This window comes from Gallinula chloropus (assembly GCF_964237585.1).
Source record: "Gallinula chloropus genome assembly, chromosome: 4".
NCBI classification, from domain to species: domain Eukaryota; kingdom Metazoa; phylum Chordata; class Aves; order Gruiformes; family Rallidae; genus Gallinula; species Gallinula chloropus.
Genome location: NC_140088.1, coordinates 16,919,837 through 16,947,145, shown reverse-complemented (window position 1 = coordinate 16,947,145; position 27,309 = coordinate 16,919,837). Strand labels below are relative to the sequence as shown.

General features: G+C 39.5%; 1 protein-coding gene across 3 annotated transcripts in view; it reads left to right on the top strand.

The window, feature by feature from the left end:
• CAPRIN1 (cell cycle associated protein 1) overlaps positions 1-22,490 on the top strand; it is a 33,098-nt gene extending 10,608 nt beyond the window's left edge. The window contains exons 4-19 of one of the 3 annotated variants that reach the window (XM_084264167.1): positions 1,527-1,613; positions 3,603-3,841; positions 3,959-4,041; positions 5,684-5,821; positions 6,025-6,077; positions 6,164-6,250; positions 11,050-11,205; positions 12,075-12,183; positions 12,643-12,704; positions 14,601-14,711; positions 15,252-15,401; positions 15,604-15,754; positions 17,115-17,309; positions 18,370-18,470; positions 19,630-19,693; positions 20,897-22,490. In XM_084264167.1, coding sequence (XP_084120293.1) covers positions 1,527-1,613; positions 3,603-3,841; positions 3,959-4,041; positions 5,684-5,821; positions 6,025-6,077; positions 6,164-6,250; positions 11,050-11,205; positions 12,075-12,183; positions 12,643-12,704; positions 14,601-14,711; positions 15,252-15,401; positions 15,604-15,754; positions 17,115-17,309; positions 18,370-18,470; positions 19,630-19,693; positions 20,897-20,961 — 1,851 coding nt within the window. In that variant the 3' untranslated portion in view covers positions 20,962-22,490. The remainder of the gene's footprint in view (positions 1-1,526; positions 1,614-3,602; positions 3,842-3,958; positions 4,042-5,683; positions 5,822-6,024; positions 6,078-6,163; positions 6,251-11,049; positions 11,206-12,074; positions 12,184-12,642; positions 12,705-14,600; positions 14,712-15,251; positions 15,402-15,603; positions 15,755-17,114; positions 17,310-18,369; positions 18,471-19,629; positions 19,694-20,896) is intronic. The other 2 variants (XM_084264168.1, XM_084264169.1) reach the window with 2 other exon arrangements.
• The last annotated feature ends 4,819 nt before the right edge of the window (positions 22,491-27,309 follow it).

The following is a 27,309-nucleotide window of genomic DNA, read 5'->3' as shown; positions in this document are numbered from 1 at the left end:
ACTTTATGGTAGCTTGTAAATATTGTGTGGCCTAGTTAGACATGTAGCTTAGATCAAGTCCTGAAGGGCTCTAAATATAAACTGTCTGTGTGTGTATGACAGCTTTCAGTTCAGCAGATGAGATTCTCTGGATAAGTTGGACTTGGTGTATGTGTGCTGCTTCTCTCCATGTTGGCACAAGTTCTGAAAATAGGTTATTGTAGAGCTTGACTGAACACCAGTGTTCCAGTGATATATACAAAGCCAGTTTCAAATCAAATTTGATTGTATCATGCAAACATACATACTGATACTTAAGAGATTACCATATGCTCAGCAAACATAATTTTGTTTATTGTTTTTAACACTGAAGGGGGGGGTGGCAGGCAGAATGTACCCTGCAACTGTTGCAGCTGTTCATGAATTAGCTGCTTCCCATGATCCATGTGATCTTTACATCTGTGTAGTCTTCACTTTGGTTCTTCTGTTCCAACTGAAATATCATAGATCTGTATGTGTTTTTTTAATGACATTGTGAAAATAAACCATGAGAAGTTTACTCAGGGTGATGAGCAAGGAAGATAACTGAAATTTCATATTGAGGAGGGAAGCTCATGAATTAAGCTTTTATGAAGACCGCAACCTGACTAACAGTCTTCATAAAAGATGAAATCTTTTTGGGTCGAGAAATACCAAAAATAGTTTTTTCACTTACATGTTCTGCTTCTACAAATTGGCTAAGAATGATGACTTCTGTAAATCACCTAATGTATATGGGTAACATGTAATATGTGTGTAGGTGTAAGTTTCTTAGCTGGCTATGTTACAAATGGCAATCCTTAAGAAAAATAAGCATTTAATGTTCCTTGCTTTTCAAAGATAGCAGGGCCCTACTTTTTCTTTGGCCCAATTGTTCTTACCAAGAACATACCTGTTATTAATTTTGTCATAACAGGAGTGTAACTGTCTTGGCTGTATTTTTTTTTTCCCTCAGTTGACTCTCTACTTTCTCAGCACTACAAAGTGCGTTGAGGAGCTTAGATTGCTTTAGTGCAAATGAGAGTATTATATTTAAGACAATAGCAAATAATACAGATTTCTGGAGAAGGGAACATTCTGCTCTGTATAGCCTTACGATTTTGGCTCTGACTAAAGATAACAGTGCACAAACTCTCAAACCTTACTCTCTTGAGCAGTTTTGAATTGCCAGATGACTCTTCTTGCCCGCACCCTTGGCCTTCCAGTTAGTTTTTTGTCAAAAACTGGCTAAAGCCAAACATTAAACTAATATATCCTGAACATGAGCATATCTATACATATGCTTTATCATATTTATCTAAGAAACTAGAGACCTTAGAGACATACACAGGTCTTCTCAATATGTTGACTGGTGAAAATGAAAATTTGGCTTAACGTTATTGTAGGCAGTCCCATTCAGGGATGCGACATATCATGTGGGAACTAAAAATGGAATTTTTTTGTTGGAAATGCATCTTGATTTATTTATGATAATTGACTTTTGTGTTTTATGGTTTTTGTTTTTTAAGGATGCAGTGTCAAAATACCAGGAAGTGACAAATAATCTGGAATTTGCTAAAGAACTGCAGAGGAGTTTTATGGCTCTTAGCCAAGATGTAAGTAGAGAGTAAGTGGTGCAACATGGGCTATCAACTGCAATACCAAATACTTCGGCTTTAAACCCGCTTTCACTAGTACTAGATGCAGTAGTCACATCTATTCACAGAGATGAAAGGCTCATGATTCCTTGTATGTTTGGCTGCTTTCTTTTACTCTGTCCACTAGTTTGTGTTAGGTTTTCTGATGGACTACATACATACATGAGAACAAAAATAATGTCATTTTCTCACAGAGCTGTTGAAATCAGTGTTATTGCGGAAAGAGGTTCAGGCAGTGTTACAGCCAGCCAGTTACTGGCAGTAGTAGCATTCTCTTAAAGGAAAGCAGATTTCTCAGGCCCACTTTTGTCTTTGGCAAGTGACTGAGGGTTTTTGTTTCATTATGCTTCCATAGCATGTAAAGTCTCAGCAACTGAAAGCATAGCAGTTGCTTTTTCAAGATTTTTGCAGTCTTGTTAATTGCAGGTATGGGACAAGAGCAGTTTTGTAAAGAGGAAGTTAACTGAATACTAGTAAAGCAGATAATCTTCTACGTTCTTGATAAAACACCAACCCACAATAACAGTGTAATCAAGAGTAAGTTGTAAAATTAATAGGCAGTTCCAGTTCTATGAACTTCTGTTTCTTTGTGCTGACAGCTGCAAACAAAAACACATGCTTTAGACCTCTGCAGTGTCATTGCAAGGAACAATTCATTCTGGTGCAAGCTGAAAGCTTCCATTCTACAGGACTGGAAGATTCAAAATGCAGTAATACAGAATCCCAGAATGGCAGGGGTTGGAAGTGAACTCTCAAAATAATCTAATCTAACCTCCCCTGCTAAAGTGTGATTACCTGGAGCAGCCTACACAGAACCACATGTGGATGGGTTTTGAATATCTCCAAAGAAGGAGACCCCACAACGTTTCTGGGCAGCCTGTCCCAGTGCTCTCGCACCCTCAGAGAAAAGAAGTTTTTGCTCGTATCAGATGGAACTTCCTGGGTTCCAGTTTGTGCCCATTGCCTCGTGTCCTGTCGCTGTGAACCACTGGACAGAGTCTGGCCCCTTCCTCTTGACAGCCACCCTTTAGATATTTAGAAGCATAACACGGGTAGAGTCATTTAGTTATGGAAAGAGCAACGTTGGTACAATTTATTATGCAGCAGACTGGTCTAACCAGAGCTACTTAGTTTGTGAACAGACTGATAATTTGAAGGGCATCAGCATCCCTGCATTATAAATCACTTTCTGCATTGATGTGTTTGTAAATGTATGGGCCTCTAAGCCAAGCCATTTCTTTGCTTTTCTTGCATCAGGGTTCCATGTATGTTTATGGTATGCAGTGCAGAGCTTTTTTCTTCTGACAGGTTTGTCCTGAAATATTTCCCTGGTCATCTGACCACTAGAAGAAGCGAGTAAATCCAGAAGTAATAAGTTGGTGCTCTGCTTCCAAACTCTGTTGCTGTCTTTCCTGATTTATTTTTCATATAGTTGATTTTAAGATAAGTCTTTGATTTTTAAAAAAGAAATTTAGATGCTTCAGAGAGAGAAAGTTTCTGTCACGAGCTACATTTTTTTGTGGAATATGATTAAAGCTTTGTATAGTTATACAGTGAGCAAGCTGAATTTTGGATGCTACATGATTGGGCTAAGAACAAGAATGGGAGAAGTGTCCTGTTGGTTCAAACTAGTCATGGATTTAGACCAGTGTTATGACAGCGGTTGTAGAAGGTACTATATAGAGTACAAGGCTGATCATTATCTATCATCTGTTCGCTTACGGCCTCTGTGATCCTCCAACTGAGAATTTCAGAGTAGATGCATTCCCATTCCCTTCAGTGTCTGTGGGCCTCATGTTCAAGAATCTTGTTTAAATCCAACTTGGCAGTTCAGCACCAACATCATTCTACTTATCAGTAAAAGACATTTAAAATCTAACTTTTCCCCAGAGTTTGATACAGAATCCCAAGTTTCAGCAATTGAAAATTTCTCCTCATTTTAAACAGATCCAGAAAACAATAAAAAAGACAGCTCGCAGGGAGCAGCTGATGCGGGAAGAAGCTGAGCAGAAACGTTTAAAGACTGTGCTAGAGCTGCAGTTTATTTTGGACAAGTTGGGTGATGATGAAGTGCGCAACGACTTAAAACAAGGATCAAATGGAGTGCCAGTGCTGACAGAGGAGGAACTGACAATGCTGGATGAATTTTACAAGCTAGTTTACCCTGAAAGAGACATGAACATGAGGTAGGCTTACATTGAAGTACTTTCTTTTTAATTGCCAGTTCAGGCTGTATTTCTACTGTGGTAATTTAAAGGCTTGGTAAGAAATTTAACTCCATTAACTCCATTTTTTTTTTTAAGGTTGAATGAGCAGTATGAACAAGCGTCTGTTCACCTGTGGGACTTATTGGAAGGGAAGGAAAAACCTGTTTGTGGAACAACCTGTAAGTATAATCTCTGTATTATGCGATAGCACACTGAATTTGCGATGGAACTAGAATACAATGTCTGATACAAGAGAACTTTGGCAGTTGATTACCTTCCAGATGTTTAGAGTAGCTACTTTTTTTCAGACCTTAGCAGGACTGTAAGAGAATACTTTAATGAAGTGTGTACTTACTGTGGGGTGGGTTTTGGTTTGTGGCTTTTTTTTTGTTTGGTTGGTTTTATTACTGATGCAGCGTTACTCAGAATTTAAACTTAGTCCCTTCCTGCTATTTCAGCACTTCTTTGTTTTCTGAAAATGTGTGTATGAACAAGGAAGTTTCTTAAATGGAAATAAATAGAAGTGTTTTAGGGAAGAGTATCCTTTTTCGTAGGTAAAATGGCTAACAACTTCCCCTTTTTAATTAAAATTTGTTTTATCTTACACATATCTAATTACATTAGAGTAATACTGAGCTGTTGAAAGAGTTTTTTTGTGTTCTATTCATAGAAAGGGGAATGATAGTATTTCAATTGCTATCTAACCTGCTATAGAATATTCTGGCCTTAATGGTAATAAGATTTTCCTTGTTTATATATATGTATTGTTAAAATAATTTTTTAAAGAGGTACCAAGCTAATACTTTTTAATTACTATTTGTTCTACAAGAACTAAAATCTGAAATGGTTGTAATGTTAGGTTTTTGTGAGAGCCCAAAGACTTGTACCACGTTTTTTTGAAGAGGTGGAAAAGGAAGAAAGTATGGGTATAGTTTGCAGGAGAGAGCTGATGCATGCTGCTTTGAGACCTAGTCATTCTCTTAAAATACCCAGCCCAACTTCATCCAGTACCTGGATGCACTTGTAGTGATGTCATTGGCAGCCACTGATGGTTTGCTTTGTCTTGTCGTGGGGATGAATGTTCATGTATTCCTGTGCTCTCCTGCGTGTACGTATTACTTCGTACTGTGATCATCGCTTGCCAGACACGCATGGTCAGTCTTCCATCTTGAGTTGGTTTTGGTTTTTGTTGGCATGGACCTTCAGTAATGCTGCCTTGCAGATGTGGCTGATTTGTTTTGGGTTAAGACAGCACAGCATTCACCTGAGGCACTGAGTGCAAGCTTGTGCTTGTTTTGTTTACAGAGGCTCTTCTGAGCCACTTCACCTTAGGGTTAGAATGTTCATGAAGGTGGTACCTGTGCAAATGTGTTTGTACTGGCAGTTGTTTTGTAAGAAATTTAAGATGCAGTAAGGTTTTTTAATTAGAAAATCAGTTACAGTTGAAACCTCCTAAAACTTTGCAAATTGAAAACTAAGCAGCCTGAAGTTTCTGAAATAGATGGAGTAAAAGTATGGTAATTAAATTTATACATTTTACCTATTTTTGAAGTCTTAACAAATCTTTTGAAAAGAGTATTACATACTTCTGGTATTATCCTTGCCCTTAAGATTTTTCTGAACAGAACTTAATTATGTATTGTTTTATTTAATATGACCTAGTAAGAGAAGAAATTCTGTAATGGTAGTGTCTGTGGATTAGCTCAAGGCAGCAACATCTGAGCAAGAGAGTAATAAAATATATGTGGGATCTTAGGGAAAGAAGAAAAAGATGATTAGGATTGAGTTACAGTTAATCTTCAACTTCCTCCATTTTCCTAGATAAAGCACTGAAGGAGATTGTTGAACGTATTCTTCAAACTAGTTACTTTGACAGCACCCATAACCATCAGAATGGATTATGTGAGGAAGAAGAGGCAGCACCCACACCTGCAGTAGAAGACACTGTAGCAGAAGCTGGTAAGAATATGAAGATCCTTTGAGTAGTGTATTTGTTGAGGTTGTTCTGTCTTGTCGCTTTGGGTTGATAAATTATCACCACTTCATCAAAATGTCAATTTTATTGGAGGATATTTTTTCATTTAACTTTGTATCTTCTAGGTCTGTAACATGTTTTCTGTTTGGGTTTCGGTTTCATGTACATGGTATGTTTTCTTTTACAGAACCTGATCCAGCAGAAGAATTTACTGAACCAACTGAAGTTGAATCAACTGAGGTATTACTCACTGGAAAGACTGACATTTTGTATAGCTTTAATGTCACTTACTTTTACTTTCATACCCTTTCTTATTTTTATTTTAGTATGTAAACAGACAATTCATGGCAGAGACTCAGTTCAGCAGTAGTGAGAAGGAACAGGTAGATGAGTGGACAGTTGAAACGGTTGAGGTAAGATCTTGTGTACTGCAGGTAAAATTGCAATCCCTGTTTCCGCTGTCTGACAACTCATAGGTTTTAGCTTTGCATCCCTTCTCCCTCAATACATACATATAAATACATAATTTTAAGTAGGCTTGGACTCACTGCTCAGTCAAGTACATTTTTAGCTCAGGAATATCAAAATAAAAAACTGCGCAGTCTAGATAAATTTGTGGAGAACTTGCATTGTTCAGTAGTGGCTTGCTTGGGAAAAGGGGACTTCAGAGTCTTAGGCTTAAAGAGATAAGATTTTTTTTAAGATTTCTTTTTTTCTTTAAGAGATCTTTGCTGCAAATGTAGAAGTTAAGTTTATCTGCACAGCTGCTGACAGCATGGCGTAGTTGTGTGTTTCATGGCACAGTTCCACGGAGAGGGAGCTGAAAATTAATACCTCAACTAATATCTACTCCAGATTGCACATGTACATACCTTGCTTTTACAATATGCCTGCCTGTACAAATCTGCTTTCAAGAGCTGTAGTTCTTCAAGTGTTTAAGGTGTTACTACTTAGCAGCTAAATGGTTGTTCACCTGTGATGTTTGTGGTATGCTGCTGTTGGGATCCATTCCCAGTTCAGTAATTTACACTCTACATGTATAAGTCCATCTTTTAATTACAATAGAATTTGTTCCTCACACACTGGAAAGGACAGGTCATGTGGAGTTGTTCAAATGTTTGATGTGTTCAAACTTGGGTTGTATCCATCTGTTATGAACAGGTATAAGCAGCATCTCTCAGATGCTGGAGACATAATTTTTGATTTAATGTAGCCTTCTGTAACATCAAACTACCAGTGGTAAATTTTTTTTAGACTCTTACTGGGCTTTTCAGGCTCAGTTAAGTGTAGTAGTGTAGTAAGTGGTCACTACTTCAATTGGTGAGAGGAGACGTTTTGATATGATTATCTAATCTGCCTGATTCCTTCATTCAGTCTGGCTGAAATTCCTATGTTAGTGTTGAACACCACTAAGAGATTTAATGGTACTTAGGACAGGTGTAAGACTTTTATAATTAATTTAACTTTGCCATACACGGGACTGGTTTTGATGGTATCTTGTCATAGGATACCCCATTGCCTGAAAAGAAAAGAAAAAAAAAAACCAAAGAAATCCCCCAAAGTCACACATTAAAGTCATGCTTGACTGGTATATTTTCATTGCACAGTATTTTTAAAGTGTTAAAGCTTGATTGGTTTCAATCATATGCCCAAATTACATCTGTGCTTATACCAGGTGCCCAGAGCAACCTAGAGTTCATGTCTCTCTAGTTCTTAAAAGGAATAGTACGGATGAAGATATGAGAGTATGGGAAGGGTCCTTATGACTGAAGCCTGTTGTGCTTCCCTGTGCTCTAAAGCTGTAAGGCTGGTCTGCATGGCTGAAAACTCAGGTGCTTCCTCATGGAAATAATAATAATAGAATCACTAGGTTGGAAAAGATCTTTGAGATCATAGAGTCCAGCCATACCTGTCCTCTACTAAACCATATCCCTGAGCATACACAGTAACTGTATTAGTATGGTAAAAGAATTCAGGTTGTATTTTTGTATAAGGCAGATTTCCAACGTTCCTGATATTAAACATGTCTCTACTAGTCAGCTAAATCTGGATTCAGCTTTGTTTTCATAGAACAATACACAGAACATATACAGTCTTGGAAGTGACTATTGCTGTTCTTGCTGTGACAAAAAATCCTGTTTCTCATGGGAATACAACCGAATTGTCCTTAGGGAAGATGATGATACACATTGTGTTGCGTCTTCGTGCTGTTCAGTTCAAGGTGACTGTGACATTAGCATAGTAAGAGCTGCGAATGATAGCTGTTAATTTTGGAATCTGATAGTATTATGAAAGTTAACATTTGTGTGGAAGACTTCCATAACTGCATATGAAGAGGAAGGCTGTCACAAACTCATCTCTTTTTCAGTAACCCTCAAACACATGTGATAAATGCAAGATTTCTGTGGCATTGTAGAAATTATGGTGCCTTACAATGGCATTTCTGTATGGGCCTTCCTTAAGCTTCAAACTGAAGAATTTGCTTGTAAATCTTAAACTGCATTTGCATTTCAACTGTGTTAATTTTGGTGAAGATGGATAATAGTGGGTGTTTTGTTTCTGAGGGTTTTCTTGGTTGGTGTTTTGGATTTCTGGCAGGTTTTATTGTTGAAGGAGTTTTATTTGATTTTAATTGTTTTTCCTTTGTAATGAACACCTGAATCTTCCTGTATGCAAAGTTCTCTTAGACTTAGAATATGGATCTTTGGATGGATGGATATGTGTGTATTTTTTGTAGAACTGGAAACACTGTTCCGTGGCTGCCAGAATACAAGTCCATTCTGTTTGGTTTCTGGTCTCAAACTTCTGGTTTTACCTTTCCTCCTCCTTTGCCCCTTGGCCTTCTCTACCCTGTCGTTCTATTCTGATTGTATCTGGGCAGCTCTGCCTTCTGAGAATATCAAGTGGTAGGGTGTCAGAAAGTGAGCATGCAGCTTGGGTCAAATAGTATTCTACAGAGAGTGTCCACCCTCCTAAAAGAAAAGTTCTGCTTTGCTTCTGTGCTTCCAAGATGAATGGCAATGTATGTTTAGGTAATAATTTGCTTTCTGAAAAATTTTTGTTGTATTTGAGCATTCTCTGTACCTTTTTTATGCAGCAGACTGTTAGAAAGCTGTTGCCATTTAAACTACATCCTGTCCATTGGCAACTCAAAACACAAAACTAGAATTTTTTGGGTAGATTCATCCTATTATAATCACCTGGTAGTGATAGTAAGACTACAGGGCTAGGCCATAAACAGTTCCTTTTTACGTTAAAAAGAGGTTTGAAAAATGCAATGTAAAATCTTAAGCACCATCTAAAGTTCATACTGTACTATATGCGAAGAAGAAAAGCGTCTGATACATTTTTGTCTCTTCTGTGCTCTTTATTTCATCAATTTGGGTTTTTCTTGAAGAAACTATTGTTATGAATGACTTGGACTTCTTAAGTTGAATGGCAGTACTCAAATAATTGAGAACATTTTTGGTAATAATTATGCAGGAGATGAGTAGTTGCTGTGTTTTCCTTTTGAAACTATGTAATCTGTGAGAAAGAGGTTATGTTTGTGCTCTTAACATTGGGGCGGGGGGGGAAATTTCCACTAAAGAAGCTTAAATCTCAATTTGGAAACAGCCCATAATGGGAAGCTTGGGAGTTTGGGGATTGTGTGCTAATACAGCAGGGGAGTTGTGCTTGTTTTCCAGTGTGGAAAGCCTTAGGGTAACTTCTTCTTTTTTTTTTTTTTTTTTGGATGGCTAATAGTAAAGATTTGGATCTGAAATAAATCTTGAAGAGGAATGTGGGTTGTGGTTGGGTTTAGCTTCGTTTAGAGATTTCTTATTTCTTAATTTTCTATTTCAGATAGCTAGGGTTTTGGCCACGGAAAAAGTCACTGGAGTTTCAGAGGCAATTGCATGTGCAGAATGTCACAGTGTTTGTAGATCTGACCAAGAGTAGGCATGCTGAAAGATGCTTCAGGTTTCTTTTAAAAATGTGAAGAAAAAAAACATTGTTCAGGTTTTGAGGGTAGATGGCAGGAGTTCAAGGTTAAAGTTCATACCTCTGGTTGCCTGAAATAGGGCTGTGTGTCACTTGTCATTGCTGCTGTACAAAACAACTCTGTCTTCTGCAATTCTAGTAAGAAAGCAGATCTTTTACATAAATGCATTGAACTTTCAGGTGCATGTATACTAACTTAAATCCTATGGAACTGTAAGTTCAAGGCTTACCTGTTTATCTGAAACATTATTAATATTTAAGCTCATGGGAATAGAGAAGTTGTAGGTTATTAACAATTATCTTTTTAGAGCACGACTGTTGAGATGAGTGTGAATTGAAAATGGTACTACTCTATTGTGGGAGTTGCCTAAAGAGCAAAACTCATTAGGAACGTGAAAGTGTTACTTTGTGCAGCTTGACATGCTTGTTAATAATAAGTGTTTTCAAGCTGTTCGGTGACGGGTGTTCTTAGATTCTTATGTTCAGCTTTCCTGGTTGCTCTGCTGTCTTTGATAAGGTGGTATTTGAAAGCATGTCACTGTTGTACCTTTGTTTGTGTGCGCCATATTGGAATATGTCCAGTTAAATCTGAGCTTTCTTGCCTGCTATGAGTTGTGCTTCTGCTTCTGGTGTCCCCCCCACAGTGCTGTCTTGCAACTTTTTCATCATGCAGTGCTGCCTGCTGTTCTCTGAGACAATAAGTCAGCTAGCTAGGATAACACTTGAGAACTCAGGTCCAGGTGTGTCTATGAAAATTTAAAATTTCGAAGTCAGGAGAATGACCTGTAAATTCTGACTGCACTTACATAACAAAAAAAGTGTGAGAAAATTAATTGTCCTCCATCTGTGCATATTTATGAAACTTACTCGTCTTCCCCAACTTTCTCTAAATTTCCAAATGTGGATAATTTGCATCTCAAATCCAGCTCTAAAAAAGTCCCTGTAATACTGAACAGATTTTCTGTTAGCACACTTCCTAATGGGGAATAGAGTAGATGTAAAGAAAATAGAGCAGTCTGAGCTGCCTAATCCTGTGAAGTGCTCAGATCAGTAGCTGGCTACCAGTATTGGCATGACTTTAGGAGGACTTGGTATTTTTCTTCAAGAAGACTAGAGTAATTACATCCATAATTAATTAGGTAATAGCCATAGGTTTCAAGAACCTACTGAGTCACTTCTGTGCAGTGTTACCTTAAACTAAAATGTCAATTGGTTGCTTGTTTTCTGATAGGTTGTAAATTCACTGCAGCAACAGACACAAGCTACATCTCCTCCAGTTCCTGAACCTCACACGCTCACTACCGTGGCTCAAGCAGATCCTCTTGTTAGAAGACAGCGAGTACAGGACCTTATGGCGCAGATGCAGGGCCCATATAATTTCATGCAGGTATGATCACCCCACCCTACTGTGATGCTAGAGCCAAAGAGACAGAAAAGCACTTTCTGGATGTTACTCATGATTAGAGTCTGCTGTAGTTCATTTGGAAGATAAAGTGGTCTTGCAAACTGTATAGTGCCTTATGGCAAGATTTTGTCCAAGCCCACAAACCAGTATTGCAGTCAAAGTACAGTTAGAATGTTTAGCTTTTCAGTCATTGTTTGTACTAAATCTACAGAGAAGGCAGAAAGTTGTGCATCACTAGGTGCCATAATATATTGTGCTGAAGTGAGATCAGCTGTAAAATATCCCTTCTATAAGCTAGCTCTAAATTTTGCGTTAGGAAAACCGTCTACAACATGAGGAGAATACTTCTGGGTTGCTTCTTGAAGGCTCTCTTTTAACCTCTTGAAGGTGCTCTTTTAACCTCTAAAGTAGGAACAACTAGAAATGCATTGGGAGGTAACAGAACACATGAGAAAAAGCCTCTCCTCCTCCTCCACAAAGTAGACACCTTGGGAACACATGAGACATACACTACTTCTGTTCCTTTTTTGTTTCTTCCTACAAAATGCTAATTTAGGATAAAGATCAGATGACTGTCTATTCCGTCTGGCTGTTAAAATCTCCCTCCAGTTACCCTTTTTTTTTTCCAGATAGGCTGTAATTTGTGTACATAAAGTGAATTTTTGTTGTGATAAAATATATTTGGGAATTTTTAGCATCCTAATTGATTTAAAATGTAGGGTAAAACCAGCAATTGTGTAACTCTGGACTAAACCACCTTTATTGTGACCTGGGCATTTCTGTACTCTGAATGTTAATATTTTTAAAATACAGTAAATTAAATTTTACTGTTGTTTTAATTTTTCCCCCAGGACTCCATGCTGGAGTTTGAGAACCAAACACTTGATCCTGCTATTGTATCTGCACAGCCCATGAATCCAGCACAGAATTTGGACATACCACAAATGGTTTGCCCTCCAGGTTTGTAATGGTAAATCCTAAACATAAATACTGGGGAGGCCTGCAAATACGAATGAGAAAAGCTTCAGTTAGTGCTCCATAGTAAAGGGATGATCACAAGTGATAATACAGTACTATTAAAGTGTGGTTTTTTCATAGTTGTGATTGTAGACTTCCAGTTCTCACTTCCTTCCAAGATTTTGCTTGGAAATGTGGAACACTTCAAAATTTTTTAAATGGACAAGATAGAGTTTTGCTTAGCCTTTCTGAAACTGGTGGATCATTTTGAACAATTGGAAAAAAAAACATACTTCCCATGGAAATGGTAACTGGCTTTTTGACTGTAGCCTTCCCACACCAAAGGTGTAATCATCTTTATGGTGATGAGCTCTCAAATAACTGATTTAGGTTAAAGATGGTAATACTATTCTGTAAAAGCTTCAATTGTACTGTGTAATAAGTGAAATTATTCTACTTCAGTTCATGCTGAGTCAAGACTTGCCCAGCCTAATCAAGTTCCTGTGCAACCAGAAGCTACGCAGGTAACACATTCAGTAAATTATGTTTTGGATTTTAAATTTATTTTAGTCTTGATTTATGTTATAAAAGGATTTAATTCCTAACTATGTAAGAGACTCAAAGAAAAAGCTGAAGGTCTGGATCATCTGTTAACCCCATTATTATAAGCATTACTATATGCAGATTTTCAGCTATGCTGACACTGCATATTTTCTGTAACAGTCTTACCAAGCATTACCCTGTTAAAAAGCTGTCAGGTTCAAGGTTGGACATACAAGTTTATTGATGAAACTGCGTTTCTAATTAGAGGCCTTTTAAGCTGAAGGGAAGAAGCAGTTGCAGTGTGCACTGCTCATTCCAGTGGCCTAGTGTGAACTCCCCAGCAGTTACTAGTTCTTTCAGTCTGTGGAGCTCACCTCAGTCAGTCTTGAAATTCAACGTGTGGATGTGATTTTTCCTTTCACCAGTTACTTCCATGTGCCCGTGTGTTGGGCTGCCATCATTTACAATTTGTTTCTCGTGTGACAGTGTTGAATTTGAAGTGTTTCTTTCGTGATTGAGAGGAAGGGCTTTATTTGGAATGCTGCTCTCTGTAGTCCTGCTCTGATACAGCAGTTGAACTTGAGGTTTCTCTGTGCATTCTGTTCAAGATGGACTAATAATTTGATATGTCAGTCTTTGCCTAATAGTGTTCGCTTTCCTGTTAAGAAGTGTAGTAAAAAATTTAAATTCAGATAGAAGCAGCTTGTCCTTCATATGCTTATTTGCAACCCAAGTGCCAAAGTCAGAATAATTCTGTTGATCTGTTCAAGTGGGTGTCAGACCACAGGTAGATTTTAGTGGGTTAACTATATAGTTTGTGTTGTTGGTTTGACTGTTAAGGATTAGTTATGGTTGCTTGTTTGGATAATCTTTTAGTGCTAGAGTTGTGGAGCAGTAAAAAAGAGTTTGAGTGCTGTTTTCATTTGACTTTTCCCAAGATTCCAATTTAAGTACAAATTCTTGAACTTGCTTGTGCAAATGTATACATTTGCACCTTTTCATTAAGATGTATCAGTTTCGTACTGAATTGTCTACTGATAAAAGAACTTCTGGATTTTGTATTGATCATGTGTGGCATCCCTGGAGGACTCTGCTGGTCTCAAGTACTGAATCTGATCCCTGTAGATGTTTGAAAACCAAAAGAAAAGACTAGATAGATTGCATGTCTCAGAGTATTGATAGTATAAATTGCTTCATCCAGATTAGATCTGCAAGTTTTAAGTCACTCATACATAAATAGGACTTTTTAAAATTTAGTATGTACCTGCTTAAGTGCTAGTACTCTCAGCAGTTTTGTGCAGAATGATTACTCATTAGACTTCTCTCTGCACTAGGATTATTTTACTGTTAAATGATGTCTGCCTTACTCCAATGGATTTTTTTTTTTATTACTATTTTCCCTACCTCAGCCAGCGCTGCCAATAATTCCCTTGGGGATCTTGCAATCAGTGGCTAAACTCACTTAGTTCCTTTTCATTTTCAACAAGGTGGTGTGAACACACCCATCAGTTGTTATCAGTTGCCTCCTTACGTCCCCAGTAGCCTTAAATGCAAAGTCCTATGCTTTGTTTGCTAGAGTTGTTGCTGGACTGGGTAGAGGGGCAAAGGTTGGAAAATGAGCATATTTAGTCCACTGGAAATCATCACTACTTCATTGATCTGGCATGAGGTACATAGTGTAGCATGTTAGAACATATGTCAAGATGTCTACTTGTTTAAAAGTACTTAATTATAATGGATGTAAAGATTTGCTAGAATGCAGACTTTCAATAGTGCCATTCATTCCACAATTCTCAGATACTGTGTTGGGGTTTTTTCAATAAAATTGTGTGTGAGCTTCAGCTGACTTCTGGGGGCTTTGGGATTTTATTTGTCAGGTTCCCTTGGTTTCTTCTACAAGTGAGGGATACACAGCCTCCCAACCCATGTATCAGCCTTCTCACACAACAGAGCAACGGCCACAGAAAGAATCTATTGACCAGATTCAGGCAAGTCAGAATTCACAGGGGGGAAAGAACTCTGCATGTGTGATGAAATGTTAGTCTGTGTTTCTTTGTAAAGAAAAATTCTGTAATTTTTGGTTACGTATTAATAGGGCGGCTTCAGTTGAGTTTAATGTCACAATTTTGAGCCTATCTTTGACCAGTAAGTACTTTGCAGTAAGACTTTCAACTTTAGTAGATTGTCTGTTCAGTTAAAGGAAACATGCCAAGGTCAGAATATGAGTATCAGTGGTGTTGGCTGAGGAAAGAGTAAGTGCACTGGCTAGCATTGAGCCCAGAGACAACTTCATTGGCCTCTCTAGATCTTTCTAGTCGTGTTTCAAGTTAACAAGGGAGAAGACTGCTAGGTTTTTCCTCTCCCATGATACTGTTGTGGCTGAGGCTGTTGAGCTGAAGTAGAAAGTAGTCATTTGTTGAGGTGAACCTGAGGTGTTGTTTCCCCCCCCCTTTTTTTGGGGGGGTGAAGCTTAATGTTTTTTTTATATTATTCAAATAATGCTGAAGTGGTTAATTTTATTTTACTAGGCTTCAATGACACTGAACGCAGACCAGACCCCATCATCATCCTCGCTTCCTACTGCATCCCAGCCGCAGGTGTTCCCAGCTGGATCTAGCAAACCTTTGCACAGCAGTGGAATCAATGTCAATGCAGCTCCATTCCAATCCATGCAGACAGTAAGTGGTAAATTTACACTTGAGTCCCTTTGTTTCAGTAGTTGTTCCTTTTGTTGCTGTATGAACACTGAAATTAGTAATGCAAGTCCATAAAACAGTCTTTGGTTACTCACACATCTTAGACTGGCATACTTCTTCACATGATGCAATGAGAAATTGTAAAAAATGAATTGTACAAGAGCTGTTTTTTGTAATATTACAGGTATTCAACATGAATGCGCCTGTTCCTCCTGTTAATGAGCCAGAAACCCTTAAGCAGCAAAATCAGTACCAGGCTAGTTACAGCCAGAGTTTCTCCAATCAGCCTCATCAAGTAGAACAATCAGATCTTCAGCAAGAACAACTCCAGACAGGTAAACTTACTTTAGCAGAGACTAAAATGTCAATAGTTTCAGTAGAGCAGATGATCAGGCTGTGGAGTCTTAGATGATGTAGCAAAGCATCTCACACACTCTGAAATGTTGCTAGTCTTGAGAAGCTTTTCCCTGAATGGTACCTGTTTTGGGTTTGTTGTTGTGTTTTTTATTCTCTGTCAGTTTGACTATATGTTAGGGGGTGAAATTCAGTATGTGTATCTCCAGCTGTTCAGAGAATTTCACCACTTGATTCAGTCTCATATGGGTTTAAAAAACAGGAATGGGATTAAGGATCGAAAGCAGTATAGTGGAATACTTGTTCTGCTGATGTAAAGGTTGAATGTTCCTTAAATTTGCTTTAAAAGAGGTACTGTTTCAGATAACATTTTAGAAGGAAATAGTAAATGGAAATTGAAAGCAAATACGGACTGCTTCTTACAGATCATAAAAGCTTCATAAAGATCTAGAAACTTCTTATAAAATCAGTTGGCCATGGTTTGAATGCAGCAGGCAAAATGCTTTCCAAGTTAGCAACTTCAGAAAAGCAAACAGTAAAGTGAAGTCTACACACAAAGCTCCTGTTCTCCTAGCACTCTTCTCACTTTCTGCTGAGATAACATTTGCAGATGTAGGGAGGGATTTGGAGTGAAGGACACAGGACAGATGACAAAGTTGAAGTGCTCACAAGTACTGGAGCAAATGAAAAGAGCCTCATCCTTTTTCTCTATAAGTAATTATGATCTGGAATGAACATTCTTTAAAAACTGGGATACTGGGGTGGGTGGATGAGAAAAGGGAGAACCAAGCTTTTGTTACCTATATGTTTTTGAGCTATATACACCACAAGGCAGAAAGACGATCGGGGGAATGCTGGTGTTGAAGGTGGCCCTTGGAATAGAAACACTTAATATAACAGTAAATGTAACTGTTCATACACAGAAAATACAGTGGCCTCAGAACAAAGCCTGTATGCTGATTAATCACAGAAAAGGCTGACCACCTCATGCATTCCACTAGAACCTGTGGGAAATTGAGTAGAAGGGAGGATCTATCCACAACTTCCATTATCACTCTGTGGGTGAAGTAGGCAGAGAGTTGTGCTCCCTGATGGATGATGGAGAAATCTTCCCTTCCTGCATATGAGGAGGGCCTTATTACTTAATATTCTCTTTGAGACCATGCTTCAGCATTTATCAGGTTAAATTGTACTAAATTTTACAGCTGTTGTGCCCTTACAATACAGCATTCCATCTTGTATTACATACATTGCGCCTGTAGCCCTCAGGTTGTCTATATGGGAAACCAACATGCACAGACTTTTATACTAACATTTTTTTTCTCCCCACTTTCAATTTAGTGGTTGGTACTTACCATGGTTCCCCGGACCAGACCCATCAAGTGGCAGGTAACCACCAGCAACCTCCCCAACAGAACACTGGATTTCCACGTAACAGTCAGCCTTACTATAACAGTCGAGGAGTGTCGCGTGGTGGATCACGTGGGGCTCGTGGCTTAATGAACGGTTACAGGGGACCGGCAAATGGATTTAGAGGTAAACAGTTCTATTAAACTGTCTCATTTGGCTTTTATTTACTTTCTGGAAGCACCATATCAAGATACCAGGTGTGTTGAACTGTCCTACTGTTGTTTTTATACTGTAGTAGTATCTCAGTAGGATACCGAAACTTGTAAAAATAATCTTTGCTTTAGCTACCTTAAATTTTAGGTGTTTGGTTAGGCTTCCTACAGGGATGTAAAAAAAAAAAAGAAAGTTCTTTTTTCTGTTTTGTGCTGAAAGCTTAGTGTTAGTTTGATGATGCATCACAGAAATACCCAACAGAATTTCACAACTATCAGATGAGGAATTCAGATGCCATTTGGTAATTCAAAACATTTTTTTTCCCATCTATAGTAGTAGCTTATTTTAAAGTTTCACGTTTCATCATACTGAGAACAGGCTGGATAATGTAGATATACAAGAAGAAAAAAGTCAAGAAGTCATTACTCTGAAGGAATTAATGGGAGCAGAGGGTTGATACTGTAGCTCTGGTTAAATAAGAGCACTTTCATGGTTCCTGGGTATTATTAGGTGTGGCTGTGCAATGTTAGAGATGTGTATGTTGGAGTGGGAGAGACCGTTTCCTTGGCAGGTGTCCTGGGATTAGCCTAATGGATACACTACTGTTTGCCTTTACCATGTTGTCTTCCTCGTGGGGTTGGAGAATAGAAGAGAAATCTGTATCACAAAAGTACAACTGATTGTAGTAGGGAATGCAGTGGTCACTACTTGTCTGCTCAAAATTGACCTGGATTCCAAGTGTTAGACAGATCCTTGGCACTAGAGCCATCCTTGGACATGTTGGTTCCTAGCACTTGGGAGAGTCTTGGCTCAGGAGCAGCTTCTTGCTTGATGTTGGTCTTAATTCTTGTTTCTTGTAATGGTATTAGCACTGATGTTGCAAACATTTGCTTGACTTGCAGGTAAACAGTACTTACTAAAGGGGTGGTTTTCCTCAGATTTAGGTAAAATGCTGTTACTGCTTTTCTTTATATGGTAGCATAAACTAATAGGTTGTAATTTCCAAGTGAAAGATTTCTACCCTCTTCCTTAGGAGGATATGATGGCTACCGTCCTTCCTTTTCCAACACTCCAAACAGTGGTTACACGCAGCCCCAATTCAACGCTCCTCGGGATTATTCAAACTACCAGCGGGTAAGTGACCGTTACGTTGTGACAGTTGAGAAGTTGAGGAAAAAAGTATTTGTCAACAGAAGCACTCAGTGTATTAGTGAAAACTTTTCTGAGGACTTTATTGCTGTTTCAGGTACTAAACAGACACTTAGAAATAGCAGAATGTTAAATGGCTGGTTATAATTGGGAATAAGTAAGTCTGTTAGGTTTATTGATCTCTGAAAGGCTTAAATCATAGAATCATAGAATGCTTTGGGTTGGAAGGGACCTCAAAGATCATCTAGTTCCAACCCCCCTGCCATGGGCAGGGACACCCTCCACTAGACCAAGTTGCCCAAAGCCCCGTCTAACCTGGCCTTAAATGCCTCTAGGGATGGGGCTTCCACAACATCTCTGAGCAACCTGTTCCAGTGCCTCACCACCCTCATAGTAAAGAATTTCTTCTCGACATCTAATCCAAATCTACCCTCTTTCAGCTTGAAGCCATTCCCCTTTGTCCTATCACTACACTCCCTGGTGAACAGTCCCTCTCCAGTCTCGTAGCTAAAGCAGGGCTGAGTGAATTACAAAAAACTCAATAGAATTATTTTCACAGCTTTGTCAGAAAGAAGCTTCAAGAAGAACTTAAATCCATTGAAATTAACTTTGAAATGTGTTTGGAATTTCCCATTTTCCGCAATGCTGATACCTTACTCTGAAATTCATGTAGAATTTTGTGTTCTGAAGGAAGTCAGCTCAGTTTGGTCAAAGCTTAGACTGAGAAATGTTTAACTCTGAGAATCCCCAAACAAGTCTTTATAAGCAAATGAGATGACAGATTTAGGTCCTGCCGTTACACTGTCACTTCATTTGCTTACTGGTCCTCCAGCCATCTCATCTGCTTGAAAAGCTTGAATACCTAATACATCTATTTACATTTCTTACTTGTATTGAACAACATATCCTCTGAGGACAGAATTTGTCATTGTATGTTGTATTATATCTGCTAGCTACTAGTATGAGTAAGAATTTATTTTTATAACATTAATTTAAACTAATAAAATGCTAGATGTTGAAGTCATGGGTGTTTTGTCAGTGCATGTTGTTCTTAAAGCTTCTTATTTTATTCATAATCAGTAACTCCCTGAAACACAAAATACCAAGGTTTTATGTCATAACGTTTTCCACTTCTTTGCTTCAGGATGGGTATCAACAGAATTTCAAACGTGGCTCTGGACAAAGTGGACCTCGGGGAGCTCCTAGAGGTAATTCCTGAGTAGCCAGTAATTGATTTGGGCAGAATGGAAATTTTTGGTCTAAGTTCTGGTGGGTGGGATTTAAAAAGCAACCTTGCTCCTTTTTCAGCTGGTCACAATTGAAAAATCAGCTTGCTTTCCTCTGACCTCATAGTTGGCCCTGATTTTGAACAGGGGTTGGTCTTGAAAGAACTCAGGGCCCCTGCTGACCTGAGGTACATTGTGATCCCTTGAACTTGCAGTGGAAGCTTAGTTGGCTGTAGAATGGGGAGTTCTTTGAAAAGAAGTTCTAACAATTGTTTTTGACACTTTATAGGTAGCTGAATTATTTAGTTGCGTTTCATTGATGAAAGCCTTAGAACAATGGTTTTTTTCTTGTTTTGGAGGTTTATCATGACATACTATCTGCTTAGTAAGTGCATTAGTAGTTTGCAAGTAAGGCTTGCTTATAGCAGATACCAGCTTGAATTGGCTGTTGGCCTTCAAAATTGTGTGTTAGTCTGTTGCACTGAAAGATGTTCTCCTGCATCTGTTATAGGAGTCTTAACTAGAACTAAGAATACAAAAGCCTGTTCCTTGATCCCACAGAACTAGGCCTTTAGCTTGCAGGCCTTCTGTAAGCCTTTAGCTTACAGAACTGTGTTGTCCTGTAGCTTCAGAAGACTGTTTGCTACATGGTCATCTGAGGAAACAAAACAATCCCACATACATAAAGAGGGTGTAGTTGAACTTCTAAATTTTGCTTTTCACACTATTTCCAGAGTTTTTGTATATGGAGTGTGAGAGGCAGTCTTGCACTGACAGTCTCCTGTCAGTGGTGGAAGAAAAGAATGGAAGCTAAAACATGATCAGTTAGGTGACAGTGCTTGTTTAATATACAGTAAACCAATTATTCCTGACATCGCTGTAGAACTTCTAATTTCAGTCTTTTCTTTAATCTTCATGACTTGATTTTAATTTTTCTATTTTTATTTTTTACTTGAGGTGACTACAACTTTGTAGTTCTGGATGGGAAAAAGCAGTGGTATAAAGCTGAAAGCTGTAAAGACCGCTTACATGCTATTGAGTTTTGAATTGAAAGAGCCTTTAGAACCATATGTTGTCTAGATACAGACCTGGGAATTCTTACCCAGTGTAGAGTGGAGCTTTTAGGAATTTTTTCTAATAACCTGACTTCATGCATGATTTACGTGCCTTTTGTTGTTGTTGTAGGTCGCGGTGGGCCCCCAAGACCAAACAGAGGGATGCCTCAAATGAATGCCCAGCAAGTGAATTAAACAAATTCACAGGATTACATTAAACGCCAAAAACACACTGGCCAGTGTACTATACATGTTACCAGAAGAGTTATTATCTATTTGTTCTCCCTTACAGGAAGTTTGTTGTAAAGGGACTATTTTCATTACCCATAATGACAGGACTACAGTTGCCAGCTTTATTATTACCTGGATATGGAAAGGAACGAAACAACGTTTACTCTGCATGTTCTGTCCTAAGCATCATCTTGAGCCTTGCACATGAGATTCAGATTCCTCACCCTTGCTAAGAGTAAAGCAAAAAATGGCAATTTTCAGGGTGAATCAATCTCCATGGTTAACTGAAGTGGCAGGAAAAAAACAAAGACTCGCTTCTGACATTTAAAAGTGACGTAACAAATTTGGAAAAAAATCCGCTAATTTGTAAAGATTTACTGTGGTGGCAGTTGACAAAACTTAATGTTCGCGTGAAAGGATGGAAAAGGTGAAGTGTGGCTTGGTAGAGCAACTGCATTTCAGCTTTTCCTTACTAAATTGAAGCACTGAGCAGTTAAAGATGAGTAGTGATGCCTATTTCCCTAAATAGACCAATAGGTTGATAGCCCGGTTTTGACAAAGAAGCAGCACCCTTAGCTACAGCACTCCTCATCACCAGGGCCCTGTTCACTGTGGCTAAGGATTTAAGATCGCTTGCATAACTGCTAATGTAACTGTGTAATTTTTATTAAAAAAAAAAAAAAGAAAAAAAAGGCTTTGATTTGGCATTTGAACAAAATTTTGCAACAGACGTGAGCTATAATCTGGATGGCCACTGTATATTTGATGTGAAGTATTTAGATATCTCTTTGAAACACTTTTTAAGTTTCTTTGATAGCAATGACTTTTGTAAGGATTGGTATTCTCTATCATTCCTTATGACTTGCACATTGTCTGTCACTAATACTTGACCTTGCTGTAATATCACCTAAAAAACTGATGCCGGTACTGATGGAAATCTCTAATGGATAATCGTAACACTTTTGGTCACATGTCCTTTTGTCTTTCCTGCAGCCTTGAAGGTTTTAAGAAATCTCAAATGCCCGCTGCTGCTGCCCCTTTAATTGCTATCTTTTGAAAAGCACCAGTATGTGTTTGAATTGATTTCCCCTTTTAAGGGAAATGACAGCCAGCAGTTACAGTTCTAATGGTATAAGCAAGACAAATAAAACATGTTTATAAAAATTGTATCCTGGAACACTGGTTTTCAACGACTGAAACAAATTTCATGTAATGGGGTGACACTGCATAAGGTTGTTCTTGGTTGCTTGTTTTTTTCCCCTCAGTAGATTATCTTCTTCCCTGAATAGATGCAAACCCTCCTCCCATTTTTCTGATTTTAATAGCTGTGATGACTTCTGGGAGACTTTTCTTTGTACGGACTTTGCTTTTCACCAGGGCAGCAATGTATAAAAGAAATGGCATAAGGCTAGGAGCTGGAAAATACCGGGTCTTGCTCCAGTTGTACCGCATACGTGTGGCATAATCTTTGGAAGATCACTTGTGCCTACCTTCTGCGCACATGCACTCTCTCTGCAGAGGGGAGAGCACGTTGATAGCTGCCTCCATAGAGGTGTCGGTAGTTCTGTTGCTTTCTATAGCACGCGCAAGAAGAAAAGTGCTATCTAAAGTATCGCTCATCAAATAATTCCTACCTGTGGAAAGGTGAAATTAAGGAACAGCTATGTGTTGTTTGAATGTTAGATACAAAACTGAAGGTTGTTTTCACTCAGAGGGTCATTTCTACGTTGTGTCACAACTTGAACTTTCAGAACTTGCAGTTGGATATTTTGACTTCATTGGGAACTAATGAGACTCCATACGAGTCGGGGTCGTACCGCGTCTCCGTGTTCTGTGTGAAGAGCACAAGGGAGAAGTGTGTTTACTGAGGGAAGTGATAAGCTTGTGGAGATGGTATTGCACACTAGACATCTTGAAACGATGCGGATGGCTGGAAGCAGCAGTTTTAGTCAAGGCCTAGAAACATTCCATACCAGTATAACAATATAAACTGCAGTCCGGTGAGAAGTTGCTGTTCTGTGTCTTTTTTAGGAAGCTAATACTGAGATAATAGTCCCAACTGTTTTTTAACTGGAAAAAAAATTAAAATGACAAACCTTTTAATGTTGAACTGATGTAGGAAAACCGTGAATTCTTTTTAGTTTTTATTTTTTTGTGCATCAGCTTTTTAAATGGTTGATAGAACACAAAGCTATTCAGCTTTTCCCATTGCACACCAAATGCTTCTTAAATAGCTAATTGTAGTTTGACAGTAAACTTGGAGCATACTGAATTAAAGATGGCTGAGCAGATTGGAACATTCCATTTAAGGTTTTGGGCTTGTTTGCTTTTTTTTAACTTAAAACTATTAATAAAACATTGGGTAGTAGAGAGGCCTCTTAACTGAGATACACCTTTGTATGCCTTTTTATGTATGAAAATGGTCTTTAGAGTAGCTGCTCTACTGTGTGCTGATAGAGGGAGGTGTGTTAGAAGGGTAACTGACAGACAAGTGCGTAATGTGTTTAATCTGGGAATTTGCACTGACTCCTTGAATCTCAACACATGCATCTAATAAACAGTATACTGGAAAATCGGCTTGAGTCCCACTATGGCACATAGATCCACTAACTGGTTTTCTGGCCTGTTCAGGGGAGCTTTTAAGTATCTTCAGTCTGTGACATACTGGCAGTTCTGGGCATGGTGCTGTTGTGGAGCCCTTCCTGAACGCCAGGGGTGAGCTGCAGGTACCTCGGGCTTGATGCCTGTGCTGGGGGAAGCATGAGTGACCGTAACAAAGTGCTACTTCTGAGCTGGTGTATAGACACATCCCTTGCACTCCTTGGTGGCTTTACTTGATTCTTCTGTGAATCGGTGTTTTGGGAGTGAGCAAACTATTAGTGGCTGCCTACTTGCATATGCAGCTGCGCTGAGGAGATGCTGATTCTTACTTTGCAGGGGCTTTGCTATCTGATGCTGCTAGGCTGTGAACCACTTGGCAGTCTGTATCGGAGAACAAACTTCTAGCCTCAGTGTCTTATTTCCTCTTGGCTGCAATACAAGGATTCTTGAGTAAATAATTTATAAATCGCTCAAGTTTCCAGATGTTTCTACCTAACGTTACTGTGGGAAACTCAGATCCTTCCTAGATATCCTACAACCTAAATATTTTAACTCGGAAATCATTTGCTGTTCTCTCATAGCCAGGGTCAATGTTGTCCTACATCTGTCTTGTGTGTTCTTCTTGTTCAGGCTGTCGTTTTAAGAACAGCACCAATATGACACTTGGACTTTGCTGTGGACGGCATTAGACTTCACGTAACCCCTGTTTTCTTTCTAAGATGCCATCTTTTGTGCACAGCAGTCTAAAGCATCACGTCATGGTTGACTATCTGTTACTGTAGCAGGTTAGTGTAGTCCACTGGGACTTTAACTCTTCAGAGCTTTGCAACCTTAAAAACATGTTTTCTCAAAATGTTCTGCAGACCTTATTTGTTAGGCAGATTCTTTGATTGGGTTAGATGTTACCTTCGCATGTGTCTTTGGAGAATGGATCAAGCTTGCTCCTTTTCCCCCAAATGGTGTTTGAGAATTCTATGGAAAGGGCTTTAACTCTATAGACAAACACTGAAAATACGATAAATGATGCTGAAAAGAGGGGTAAATTTCATGTGGTTAAAAGCAGGGAGGACAAAACCTTTGTGATCCAGCAGAAAAAAAGATACAAAACCAATCTAGGAAAATCTTGATCTTCCTGTTGGGTGTTTTGTGTGTGGTTTGTTGGGTTTTTTAAAGTTCTCACATTGCCTAAGCTGGCTACTTCCCTTACCTCCTCTTTGCAAGAACCTTTTGTCATAAAAGCACATCTGAGATAGAAGTGGTTAAGCTCAGTGGGGAAATTGTGCTGTATTCTACCGTTTTCTCCCCTCCAGACTCTCGTGGCTACAAAGGGCCACAAGAGCACCACTCATTAACCAGCCCCACTAATGACAATGCTAGTCACATCTGGAAAAATAAAGATCACCTCTCCTCCTCCTGCAAAGCTGTTCTTGATTAAAGTGTGTGCCAAGTATCGAGGCAGCTACTTGGAGATACAGTTTTATAGCTGGAGTTAAGGTTTGTGACTATGGTCTGTAAAATCCGTGCGTCTGGGCATACAGCATTCCATCGGCATTGACGGGGGTGGGACTGGGAAGTGTTTTGCTTGAGCTGGCACCAAACAAGTTCTACAGATGGGGCAGGGAAGTGTTCTGCACCACTGACTGAAAATCGGTGCCTCGTTGGAAATTCTTCCCAACAATAAAACTTCCCTTTTGAACTTAGATGAGTTCCTTACTTAAACCTGCCAACTGGAAACAGAATAATTGCAAAATTCTGTAGTTTCCTTCTAATTCTGATTTTCTCTAAATGACAAAATTTATTTAAGATTTCTTTGGTTTATGTTTCATTGGCCTCTATCTAACGCTGGTTGTCATAGGAGGAGCTTTGACATAAACTTTGGGAAAAATCCCTTGCTTAACATCACATAAGCATACCTGGTAGTTGTGAAGAAGGCTAATCCTTTAACTGTCTAACTTGAGTGTTTTGGGTTTTCCTGGGGGGGAAGAGGGTGTCCTTCAGACTTTGTTTTGCAAGTGCTACTATTTTTCATCCCAGTCAGTACATTTTCTCAGAGGAAAGGTTTCCTTGCTTTTGAGAACCAGTGCTTGGTCTTTGATGTTGCGTTTGAATCCCCTAACATTAGAAGAAGGTACTGTGGTAGGCTTAATGCCACTTCCCCCCCTCCACCCCCTGAAAATGACCCTCTCGCACCTCTAGGAAAACTCTGAAAGGAGCATCTCAGGTGTCAGCCCCTGTTCCTCCAGGGTTCCGCAACCCCTGCGGTGTTGAGCTGTTGGTGCGGTGTGGCAGTGTTTCTGATAGGAAACTGCTTTTCTCAACGGTTTGTCTGAGGGGAGAGGTGCTATTCTATTAACCGCTTCCTTAGGCTTTTTGAATATAATGCAATTACAGTTATTTGTGGCTCTGCAGATCTATCCTTAATAGAAGGGAATCTGGCTTTTGGATGCACATTTTGGAAACCAGTTTTAGTGGTGCTTAAGGGAGCTTTATTGGGGTGAAGTTTTCCTAGCTTGGCATTTTGTTCTGAATTAACGTTTACCGGTGTTAGCTCTTGCTGCAGTTACTCACCCATTAATCTTGAGAGCCACGTTCGGTTCTGTTCCCCCTGCACACACTTTATAGCGCTCACAAAGTCATCAGATGGGTGTAACTTAACCCCAGTTCCAACTGTGGTGGCCAGTTTCTCCTTCCTGTAAAATGTACTCGGGACACCCAGTGGAGCGGGAGTACGTCTGAAATTTTGGTATCAAGTTCAGTTTTAGTAATTATCCATTAGACTTTTAGTAAATGAAATTGTATTTCCTTTTTTTAAGCTATCTGATTTTAGAATAAATTTGAGTAATGTATCTACCATAGCAGTAAGTCTTCAGAGTTGCGTTTTAGTTAATTGTCAAATTTAAATTTTCCGATGGCCTTAAACATACCTGTATATATGTCTTTGCAGTTCTTTAACTCGGCGTTTAAAACAAATTGGTCCATGGCTTATGTAAACACTTGGAAAATAAATCTATTTAAATGCTCTCCGTCCTTCCCTTTTAAGCAAGTGCCTCGTACCCATTCCCCCAGGCAGCCCTGGGCTTGTGCTGGCGGTGTGGCCTTGGTGGTCGGCTGTACCTGGGTTCACCTCCTCAAAAGCTAACTGTGCCGCAGCCCTTATCATTGTGAATTCAGTAGTTTTATCCTATTTTTGCTGTATTTTAAATATCCCGAAGTTCCAACCAGTGCTCTTAAGCACAGTTTTCCTTACAGCATTACCTGGTTTTACACACTTTGCTGCTTGCGTGCAAGCTGAGCATAAACCTGTCTGTGCAAAGAGCCTGGCTCGGCTTTGGTGCCGGGGGGGTGGCGGTGCGGAGTTTAGCTGCGAGGAATAGTTTCGCTGTCAGCTGGAGAAGGGATTCGCTGTTTCTGGAAGTCCCAGGCTGGTGCCGCTCTGCAACGCGAGGGTCTTGCTTAGGCCGCCCCCACCCCGCGCTGCCTTTCCCGGGCTGCGGCGCTGCTCCGAGCCCGGTTTCACCGGGCAAGGCCGTGCCTGGCGGCGCCGGGGCAGACTCACGGCGCTTCTCTGTGCGTGCGCTCCCCTGTCCCTCCCGCACCCAGCTCGACCCCGCTGCGCTGGGAGGGACGGGCCGAGCAGCGGCCTTGGCTGGGCAGCCAGCACGGCTGTAGGGCAGCGGCTCTGACAGGGGAGAAGGGGCGGCGGGAGGGCGG